Source organism: Palaemon carinicauda, chromosome 39 (assembly GCF_036898095.1).
Source record: "Palaemon carinicauda isolate YSFRI2023 chromosome 39, ASM3689809v2, whole genome shotgun sequence".
NCBI classification, from domain to species: Eukaryota; Metazoa; Arthropoda; class Malacostraca; order Decapoda; family Palaemonidae; genus Palaemon; species Palaemon carinicauda.
The window spans coordinates 46,729,984-46,742,483 of record NC_090763.1 but is presented as its reverse complement, the minus strand read 5'-3'; the positions used below and the strand labels follow the sequence as shown (position 1 = coordinate 46,742,483).

Below are 12,500 nucleotides of genomic sequence, written 5' to 3'. Positions count from 1 at the left end.
AAAAAAAAAGAAATGATAATAATACCTAGTGAAGGAGATTAGTCAAGAAAATGAGAAAACGCTGAGACGTGGCATCTAAGTTAGACCAAAGTTTAGCAATACAATTCAATTCAAAGTCGTATCTTCAGGCAATCAATATTCCATTTTCCGTCCAAGAGAAGAAAAAAAGTCAGGAAGAAGTTGAAAGTGAAATGCAAATAACAGGGTAAAGATACTTTTGGGGAAACTGTTAGCCAAGTAAAACTTCTTAACAGCAAACGTTTTGATTTGTTTTGAAGCCAATCTGCTGTTATTGTAGCTCTTGGGGATATGGTTTCTTAACAGCAAACGTTTTGATTTGTTTTGGATCCAATCCACTGGATATTGTAGCTCTTGGGGATATGGTTTCTTAACAGCAAACGTTTTGATTTGTTTTGGATCCAATCCACTGGATATTGTAGCTCTTGGGGATATGGTTTCTTAACAGCAAACGTTTTGATTTGTTTTGGATCCAATCCACTGGATATTGTAGCTCTTGGGGATATGGTTTCTTAACAGCAAACGTTTTGATTTGTTTTGGATCCAATCCACTGGATATTGTAGCTCTTGGGGATATGGTTTCTTAACAGCAAACGTTTTGATTTGTTTTGGATCCAATCCACTGGATATTGTAGCTCTTGGGGATATGGTTTCTTAACAGCAAACGTTTTGATTTGTTTTGGATCCAATCCACTGGATATTGTAGCTCTTGAGGATATGGTTTCTTAACAGCAAACGTTTTGATTTGTTTTGAATCCAATCCACTGGATTTTGTAGTTCTTGGGGATATGGTTTCTTAACAGCAAACGTTTTGATTTGTTTTGAATCCAATCTGCTGTATATTGTAGCTCTTGGGGATATGGTTTCTTAACAGCAAACGTTTTGATTTGTTTTGGATCCAATCCCCTGGATATTGTAGCTCTTGGGGATATGGTTTCTTAACAGCAAACGTTTTGATTTGTTTTGAATCCAATCCACTGGATTTTGTAGCTCTTGGGGATATGGTTTCTTAACAGCAAACGTTTTGATTTGTTTTGGATCCAATCCACTGGATATTGTAGCTCTTGGGGATATGGTTTCTTAACAGCAAACGTTTTGATTTGTTTTGGATCCAATCCCCTGGATATTGTAGCTCTTGGGGATATGGTTTCTTAACAGCAAACGTTTTGATTTGTTTTGAATCCAATCCACTGGATTTTGTAGCTCTTGGGGATATGGTTTCTTAACAGCAAACGTTTTGATTTGTTTTGGATCCAATCCACTGGATATTGTAGCTCTTGAGGATATGTTTTCTCAACAGCAAACGTTTTGATTTGTTTTGGATCCAATCCACTGGATATTGTAGCTCTTGAGGATATGGTTTCTTAACAGCAAACGTTTTGATTTGTTTTGAATCCAATCCACTGGATATTGTAGCTCTTGGGGATATGGTTTCTTAACAGCAAACGTTTTGATTTATTTTGGATCCAATCCACTGGATATTGTAGCTCTTGGGGATATGGTTTCTTAACAGCAAACGTTTTGATTTGTTTTGAATCACATCCGCTGAATATTGTAGCTCTTGGGGATATGGTTACTTTTAATTGCAGTAACCCTATGATAAATAAGGGCAACGATTTCTTGGTAACTCATTAATAAACCCATAGTTAAATAGTAATCAGAATTATAAGCAGCATAACTTATAAAGGCTCAAATTCCGCTCATGAATAGCAAGGGTAAGGGACAATGATAACGCCCTACCTAACAGGGCAATGCCCTAGAGAATGACCACACACAGCATGATCAACGCCCAAGTCCCCTCTCCAACTAAGCTAGTTCCAGGGAGGGCCAGGCAATGGCTGCTGATGACTCAGCACGTAGACCTATAGGCTCCGCCAAAATCCTTCATCCTATGCTCAAAAGGATGGTAAGGTGGCACACACTATAAACTATCGAGTTTGAGCTGACTCAAAACCCAGTCCGGTAGTTCATTAGGCAGGCCCACCGCAACCCTATCTATGAAAAGGATAAGAAAATAGTTAGCATGTAATTATTATGAGTTTCTATCTCATTATTAAATGAGCAATTAATGATTGTTATCATTAATCACGTAACATATTAGCAGTATCATTATTTTCAGATATATGAAAACCGAAGATATTTATAAAAGTAATTTCTTGAGGAAGAGATTCAAATATTGCAAATCAATCTATTATAGAGTAACTTCATAATAGGTGAATAATGTTAATTTAATAATGTTAATATTGAATTCCTTAACAGTGAGCTCACGTTACTAGCCAATAGTGGAGAGTTCAGATATCTTTCCGTTATCAGCTGTTATTCAAATGCTAAAATACTCGTTACTAGAATTCTTATTCAAGTAAAAATAATACGATATGATTGATGTCTGAAATTTTCTAATAAAAGTCAAGAGACTCGTCTAATATTAAAGCTTTTATTAAAAAATCCACATCATCCCCAAAGAAGTAACTCTTGTTCAAATAACAGCTTAAAATATCTGTAATGTTAGAAATTTTGTTCCAATAATAGTTTCAAAATAAAATCAACTCTTGTTCAGATAGCAGCTTAAAATATCTGTAATGTTAGAAATTTTGTTCTAATAATAGTTTCAAAATAAAATTAACTCTCGTTCAGATAGCAGCTTAAAATATCTTTCATGTTAGAAATTTTGTTCCAATAATAGTTTCAAAATAAAATTAACTCTCGTTCAGATAGCAGCTTAAAATATCTGTCATGTTAGAAATGTTGTTCCACGAATAGTTTCAAAATAAACTCAATATCAGAGATGCAGTTAAACCACAGTTTTATACCATGCCCCATATCTAAACTGTTATTCATGTAACAGTTGTAAGAAATGTTTGATAGCAGAACTCCCGATGAAAGACCAGTTTTAAGGTATTCTCTTTATCAGTAGTACACTATCACTGGTTTAACTTGGATAACAGTTTCAAGACAAGGACACACGTTGACACAAGATCACTTGCTTAAAGTAGAAAGCGTTCGAACACACACACACACACACACACACACACACACACACACACACACCTTCAAACATAAGCCATATGATGAAATATAACGAATTCTTTTTTGATCCGTTACGCACATATCAATAAAATTTCATCAGAATCCATTGAAAAAAATATTTAGCTTTTTTGTTAGTTGGGGGAGGCTATCAAACAAATGAACAAATAAGATGAGAATGGATAAATTGAAGTATAAAAACAAGCACACGAACACGTTAGTGGCGTTGATCAAGAACAAAATCGTTTTTTTTATGTGAACTAAAGAATTTACCTCAACCGCTTGTATTTCCCACATTGGTCCCCAGTGCACCAGCTGCCCATTTATAGTTGGAGTTGCAAGAATACATCACTACCTGGCCTTAATATGAAATCTGATTTAAAAGGATTTATGGAGTATGTAAACGTACACACACATACACACACATATATATATGTATATATATATGTATAAATTATGTATATATATACACACATATGTATATGTATATATATATAAATATAAATATATATATATATATGTATATATATATATGTGTATAAATTATGTATATATATATACACACATATGTATATGTATACATATATAAATATAAATATATATATATATATATATATATATATATATATATATATATATACATTTTTATTTATATGAAATCTGCATCATTGATATATATATATATATATATATATATATATATATATATATATTTAAATATATATATATATATATATATGTATATATATATATATATATATATATATACAGTATATGTATATATATATATATATATATATATATATATATATATGTATATATATATATATATATATATATATATATATATATATATACACAGTATATATATATATATATATATATATATATATATATATATATATGTATGTATGTATGTATGTAAATATAAACAGTACATATATACATATATTTATATATATATATATATATATATATATATATATATATATATACATGTATATATGTGTATATATATATATATATATATATATATATATATATATATATATATATATATATATATATATAAAGAAAGAGAGACGGAGAAAAATACTTGTCGATTTTAAAGATTGCCACAAAAAAAGAAGCCCCTTTTTTAGAGATGTCCCCTTTTTGTTCCTTATATTGATAAAGGGTGAAACAAAGTAATGCATACATTGCTATGAATGAAAGTGTAAGAGGCTTGAAAGATGTTTATCTAATCTTTGATAAAACCTGCTCCATTTTATCGAGGGGCTGCTCGAGTATCAGTTCATGAGCGTTATCTGTAAGTTTTACGAGATATAAGATTAAATTACGAATCGTGTATTGTAAAAGACTTGGCAGTCTAAATGATACGAGATGAATAGCGGCAATGACTTTATGATGATGATGATGATGATGATGATGATTTTATGATTGCAAAAATCATAATACACGCACACACACACACACATATATATATATATATATGTATGTGTGTGTACATATATATTCATATATATATGTATATATATATGTATGTATGTATATATATGTGTATATATATATGTATATATATACACACACACACATATATATATATATATATATATATATATATATATATATATATATATATATATATATATATTGCACGTACAGCAAATCAAGTAAAACCAACTATCACGAAAAACTACTGTATACTTAGAAAAACATCTTTTGTGATCGGAGACTCTCTCTCTCTCTCTCTCTCTCTCTCTCTCTCTCTCTCTCTCTCTCTCTCCCATATATATATATATATATGTATATATACTGTATATATATATACATATATATATATATATATATATATATATATATATATTATAATTTTATGAGGTATTGTGACTTGTTTGTGAGAAAAGCCGCAATTCTTATATTTGCTACGTGTTTTTGAAGGTTTTCGAAAACCCTAGTGTTAGATTTACCCTTTTTTTCAAATCACAAGAATAATATATTAGAATATTCAAGAAGTTACTAAATTCATATATATGCGCCCCACAGGGCTGCATACAGTAGAAGAGAAACAGCCGTCCTGTGAAAGAAACAAAGTGGCTCCCTCTCTCTCTCTCTCTCTCCAAGTGCCTTTAATGTGTCCTCTCCAAAGTGATTTTGTGCCCCAAAGTAAATTGTGCGTTGAAACGATACGAAAGATGAAGAAGGGGATTTTAAATTTATTGTGTTGTGGTGAGAGTTCTTTAAGTGTTTAAGCATTAGAATGTAATTATTTCTTCTGTCTTAGTCTAAGGTTTTAGTCAGATTTAATATTTTAAGTCAAGTGATTATATAATTTTCAGATTGTAACATTTCTTTTGTCTTAATCTAAGTTTTATTCAGACTTAATATTTCGAGTAATTTATTTCTTTTTTATGCAAATTCTTTCAAAGTGTTGTAATTTATATAAAATATATTTATTTTTGTAAAGAGCGCATTATTTCAATCATCAGTGTTTATTTCATACTCGCTCGTATCCTGTTAAAGAATCGAAGTAAGAAGTTGTTTGAATAGATTGTAATAATAATTACCCAGTTTTGTTTTGAGTGTTCTTAAGATATCTTTAGATATTCAGTGTTTTTATGTATTGCTGTCTGGGAGTTATATATCTGTCTCAGAGCTCTGGTATTAATATTTGCAAGTTTAACATATTTGATATAAAAACAAACAGGTGAGTTTAGAACTCGAGAGGTTGTTTAACTTACCAGCTGTAATATATATAATATTATATTTTGGTTCCCGGACACATGACTACAGTATAATATATATATATATATATATATATATATATATATATATATATAGGTATAAATATGTAGATATTATGCATTTAAGTAATATTTATATGTATGTATATATTTATATACATAATTATATATATATGTATATATATATATATATATATATATATATATATATATATATTTATATATATACATATATATATATACACATATACACTTACATACATATGTATGTGCTCTAGGTTGTATTTATAGTTTGATATACATATTGCCTTACCAGAGTAAGAAAGCTCAATGAGATCTAACATTATTCCTCGCTCGTATGTGTGACATTAAGCAAATTAACAGAAGCACATGTTTATTCCATAATCAAACAAATATCCATTATATGATGAGATAGTGATGCTTTTTTTAAAGGAAAGTAGAATATAATCAACTTAATTACCCGACATTTGAAGCGTCTGGCACTTCATTTTCTACTTCATTTTCTAGTTCATTTTCGTGTACCCTTCAGTTAAAGCTGAGGCTTCACGCGGCAAATTCCCTACGTAAAGGTGAACCATGTTGAGGTAATCAAGGTCTTTGCTGTGGAAAAAGGTCATGCCTCGGAAACTTAGCGGTTAAATTATCATTTTTTCATTAACTTGCATATGTTTAAAGGTCGCTTAAGGATGGCAGAGGCAAGGGACAGTGGCAATGCTTTAGAGACTTACCATATATATTGTATATATATATATATATATATATATATATATATATATATATATATATATATATATATATATATAAATATATATATATATATATATATATATATATGTATATATATATTTATATATATATATATATATATATATATATATATATATATATATATATATATATATATTTATATGTATATGTATATGTATATGTATATAATATGTATATATGTATATATATATATGTGTGTGTATGTGTATGTGTGTGTATGATCACTGCCCAAGCCCCTTCTTCACCCAAGCTAGAACCAGATAGGAACAGGCAATGGATGCTGATAACTCATTAGGTAGACTTATAGGCTCCCCCAAACTCCGTATCATCAGCTCTCAAGGATGGTCTGGTCCAGATACTGAAAAAAAACTATCGAACATGAGCGGGTCTCGAACCTCAGTCCAGCTCTCATCCTTAATAGCGAATATTCTCTTTTTATGCCCTTTAGTTGAAGAGCCAAAAAATCTTTATGCCAATTCGTTTATCACTAAAATCGTACTATTGTTTTAACCTGATGTTAAGTAACCCCGTTTCTCATTAAGCAATAATTAGTATGGATACATAATTTTTCCTAATTTTCAATTAAATTCTAAGTTGAAGTACAAATAGTTGATGTGAAAATGTATAGTACATACATACATATACCAAAGGCACTTCCCCCAATTTTGGGGGGTAGCCGACATCAACAATGAAACAAAACAAAAAAGGGGACCTCTACTCTCTACGTTCCTTCAGCCTAACCAGGGACTCAGCCAAGTTCAGCTGGTACTGAAGTAACCCCAACAATTTGAAGTGACACCCAATATTATTTGTCGATTCTGCTTACTTTTGAATTTGTTCAACAAATAATATTCCAGGAAAATAAGATACGGTTCAATAAGTTCTTTTACTTCCAAAATAACAACATAAGAATAACAGACATTTTATCATCTTCCATAATCTTCAGAAACAAGTTCAAACACACAATGGACAACAATAATACTGAATAAACGAACGAAATAAATAACGAAAATTAGATAAATTAATCTCGTAACTCACTTGATCGACAGGAAGTTACGAAGTATGTGCAATAAACAATAATTTAATTAGAATCATGTCACATTAAGCAATATTATTTCCTGTGAACTGATGGCATTACCTTACGGGTCCTTGATTGGATTACACGTTATACCAGTACGAAATTGATGACGGTAATGAAAAGGATATTAAGTTGGGCGTTTAATGCCTGAATTCAGAAAACTGATGCGAATGTAATGATGAAACTGTAATTATTCAATTTTCGGTTTCATTTGAGCTCTTTTTCTGTTCTTATCAGACTCATAGAATCTGCTGCAATGTTCAGTAACGATCACAGAAGATTGTAACGACCAGAAAAGCCTATGGCTATTTCCAATAATGACCTGAAAAACGTGTGAAAGGCGTTTTGCATTTATTGGTGGTCAATCCATCAAGTTACAAATTTACTTTTGATTTATTAGGAAACCTGAATGAAATCTGGTGCAATGTTCAGTAACGATCACAGAAGATTGTAAACGACCAGAAAAGCCTATGGCGATTTCCAATAATGACCTTAAAAACTCATTTCAAAGGCGTCTCGTATTTATTGGTGGTCAATCCATCAAGTTACAAATTTACTTTTGATTTATTAGGAAACCTGAATAAAATCTGCTGCAATGTTCAGTAACGATCACAGAAGATTGTAACGACCAGAAAAGCCTATAGCTATATCCAATAATGACCTTAAAAAACTCGTGTTCAAGGCGTCGTGCATTTATTGGTGGTCAATCCATCAAGTTACAAATTTACTTTTGATTTATTAGGAAACCTGAATGAAATCTGCTGCAATGTTCAGTAACGATTACAGAAGATTGTAACGACCAGGAAAGCCTATGGCTATTTCCAATAATGACCTTAAAAAACTCGTGTCAAAGGCGTCTTGCATTTATTGGTGGTCAATCTATCAAGTTACAAATTTACTTTTAATTTATTACGAAACCTAAAGGACATGAAGAGATAATGATTTTTAGCATAGGTGCTATCTTAAGTTCTCTTCTCAAGGTTGTTGCTTCATTGCAAGAACCATTTGCTCCAACTTCGAAATGAAAATCTTTAATCAAAACTGAATGATTTTGATACAAAAAATTTTCTAAGTTTCTTTATTTTATAGACTACCATTTCCCTGTCATTGAATTTTATATGTCATAATATAAAGAATTAGAAAATGATTAGGAAATGTTATCACAACAGATAAACAAAAGTGCATATAACAGCTAAATGATATCTTCATCCCAATATTTCTAAATATTCATAACTATATATTATTAAATAGTTAATCATCCTACAACAATTCTACCTCAAAATTATCTGAAATGCTCCACACTCTCTCTCTCTCTCTCTCTCTCTCTCTCTCTCTCTCTCTCTCTCTCTCTCTCTCTCTCTCTCTCTCATTTCAATGAAGTAATGGTATACAAAAGCGTTCATAAAAACCCATTTTGATATAGAAATATGAATCATAACACCTAAAGACAAAATAACATGATTCACCATAACCCTCAAAAGAACTAACCGATTCCCTGTTAACAGAAACCCAATGAGCGCCCTTTACACATATATAAGGAAACTTTATATTCCAAAATTCAATAGATTCGATAAATCGCCCGTAACCAGGGTTTATCCCAAAAGGACGTACTGTTGCATCAAGTTTAACTCAGGAATCGAAAGTAAGGCCGTCTGGCTTCCTTCACGAACGTTGTTTGTAGAAACGTTGACGAAAATTCCTAGGTAACAAAGTTGGAGCTGTCTATAGTCGCCGCAAAGATTCCGGGTGAAATAAGCCCCACCCCTGATGACGTCATAGCCAACCACGTTGTCTTCCAAGTTAGCAGAGGTCACAATACAGCCCCTTACAAACTTAAAACTATACTAACTTACAATCACTTTAAGGGGATGCGTTTTGACTGCTGTTAAGCTGAGAGACAACATAATTTGCTATGACGTCATCAGGCGGCGAGGCTTCTTTCGCCCGGAATCTCTGCGGTGACTAGAGTCAGTGTTGCCAGATATAGGGATTTATCCCTAGATTTGGGGACTTTGGGTGTCTGATGGGGATATTCTGTACAAATTTCTATGAAGAGACAGAGATGATTAAACCTTTATATTGTTACAATTAGTTTTCTTGCACTTATATGCAGTAAAGTGAGTAATTTCTATACAGATTTAGTAAAGCTTACAGAATCAGAAGAAATTTATTTGTGGACTTGGGGATTTTTGGGTTGTTTTGGGGATTATTTATCACGAGTTTTGGGGATTTTTAGATTCGCCCAACTGGCAACACTGACTAGAGTGGGTAAAGATAGCTCTGAGAGCAAGAACTCCTGCTGGCGTAAGGCCAGCTTAGTGGGGATGATAGTAGTCGTTGTCCTCCCAGAGATCCTCGTCGTCCTCATGGGTCAGATCCAGAGGTTCTTGCTGCAGAAAGAAAAAAAAATTGTTTAATTGGGCGAGATTAAATTCACACCTTGCGTTCAGAATACTACTCTGGAAATATATATACTTTAAGTTCTTTCAATTCTTTTTTAATGTTCAAACTGGTTTCCATTCTGGGGTCTGTTGATCTTATAAAGAAGAATGCAATGATTTTGTAGGACATGTTGAGTTAGCGTGATATGACAACGTCTAAAATGGGTCATATTTCAATCTCAATAAGCCTCAGTAACAGCAGACAGCCAAAGTTTTGCAGGTCCAATGTTGATTTATAAACATTTACACAAGAACAGACATAAAAGACACGTGTGGGTATGCATGCATGTATATATATATATACATATATATATATATATATATATATATATATATATATATATATATATGTATATATATATATATATATATATATATATATATATATATATATATATATATATATATATATATACTGTATATATATAGATAGATAGATAGATAGATAGATAGATAGATAGATATACTTTATGAATGTATATATATATATATATATATATATATATATATATATATATGGGTAGAGTTTATATGTATTAGTACCAAAAAATAATATATACCGGCTTTGGTAGGACTGGATCTGCACAATATATCTCTCTCTCTCTCTCCTCTCTCTCTCTCTCCTCTCTCTCTCTCTCTCCTCTCTCTCTCTCTCCTCTCTCTCTCTCTCTCTCTCTCATATATATGGAACGACCAGTGTTTTACTCTATTCTTTTTAGCAGGTCCTTTTGAGATGCGGCTATTAAAGCCCCTGCTCCCTACTTAAACTAATGAGCTCATATAAAATACCAACTGCATCTATCCTTCCTAAATGGCTTAGTCAAATAGAAATGAACAAAACAAAGGACTCCCTAATCACCTGAATCGGATCCATGTTTTCAGAAAGCTCCGAAGATCCGTGCCACCTGTTCTGGCACGGTGTTGTTTGGAGGGTCTGGGAGGGGCATTCTGGTACACGTGAACGTCCCACTCCGGGTCGGGCTCCTGCAACTCCTTGGCCTGTCTCTCTCCCTAGAAATAAGCAAGATTCGGTAGATAATATGCTCACTGATAAGAGCAAGTAATAGGATGTCAAGCACATTTTTTTTCCAAAATGATTCAAAACGTAGTGATCTATTTTTTTTTAATTTGCTTATTTATTTTCTTGTGTGGACCTTTTCCATTTGAGGCTTTATCTTCAAGATTGGTTTGATAGAATTTTTGGAATTTATGCTTCATACTCGGCTTTGGGACTGGGGGAAGCTATTCAGCTTCAAGATGCACGTGGTAGAAAACCCACAGTTGTAATATAAAGTAAATGTTACAAGAGCTTGGACAGCAAAATAAAAGAAAAGAACCGGAAATGGAGGTTAAGTGGCAAACAAAAACAAAAGTATGTGCAACAAATACTTAGTTTTGCTTACAGTACACCGTTCAAGCCGGTCTGATTGCAATAGCCTCTTACGGAGATATACCCTTCAGGGTTTCTGTATTCAAAAGATTAGGTACAAAGCAGTCTCTTTCCTCACCCAGACATAGTATACCAATAGTAATTTTTTCTCTTTTTCGTGGTAAAGAGGAAATACCTTTTAAACATTTATAAAGATTAGCTCACTATTCAAATCAGTTTATCTCTTTCATTCTATAATCGCTCAGAATATGTAGATGTTACTAAGCTAAACATTAAAGCACAACATATTCACATCAATTTTAACTCACTTGATGAAAATATGACAGTATTTATATTGAATTAATCTTAGTAAATAACATTTGTACATTTATTTAGAGGTTAATTGGAAAATGGGCCAGTTGCCCAATTTTGATTTATCGATTCATGATTCAGAACAACTCTATTTTGAATTCAGTCAAACAATGGTTGAAAATTGAACATCATTTTAAGTATCTTCTATACGTCCAGTCTATTTCTTTCTTTAATATGAATTGAACATCATTTTAATTATCTTCTATACTTCCAATTTATTTATTTGTTTCTTTGTAAATTTTTTTTTTTTTTTTTTTGCTGCAAATGCTGTGAATAAAGAATGATAGCAGAGAAATCCTATGAGCAATGAGAGTTTCTCAATTATTTCCCCACCTCCTGAGTTATCCGACAAATATTTATTTGACAATAGATATATATTGGTAAGAAAATGTCATGTCATAAAATGTTGATGTCATAATAAGATGGTCTCATTTACGGCAATTAAGTTGTTTAACACGAGGAATACGCAGTAACGTGTAGGGCTTTGTATAGCGAACGGCATTATTTAATGAGTGTATGAATTAATAGATAAATGAATAAACACAAGCAAAAAAAGTAAATAAAATCGTAATTATATAACCATCATTTTCAGTGACACTTCCCATATATATGCATACACATATCCTGATAGGTAAAACCCATCCACTCGTATGGAGCTGTGATTA

At 31.7% G+C, this 12,500-nt stretch overlaps 1 protein-coding gene across 1 annotated transcript in view; it reads right to left on the bottom strand.

Moving 5' to 3' along the window:
- Nucleotides 1–9,400: 9,400 nt before the first annotated feature.
- Nucleotides 9,401–12,500, bottom strand: part of LOC137630849 (A disintegrin and metalloproteinase with thrombospondin motifs 10-like) — a 47,518-nt gene continuing 44,418 nt past the window's right edge. Inside the window, 4 exon segments of the mRNA XM_068362396.1 lie at nucleotides 9,401–10,043; nucleotides 10,954–10,983; nucleotides 10,985–11,020; nucleotides 11,022–11,105. Coding sequence (XP_068218497.1) covers nucleotides 9,969–10,043; nucleotides 10,954–10,983; nucleotides 10,985–11,020; nucleotides 11,022–11,105 — 225 coding nt within the window. The 3' untranslated portion in view covers nucleotides 9,401–9,968.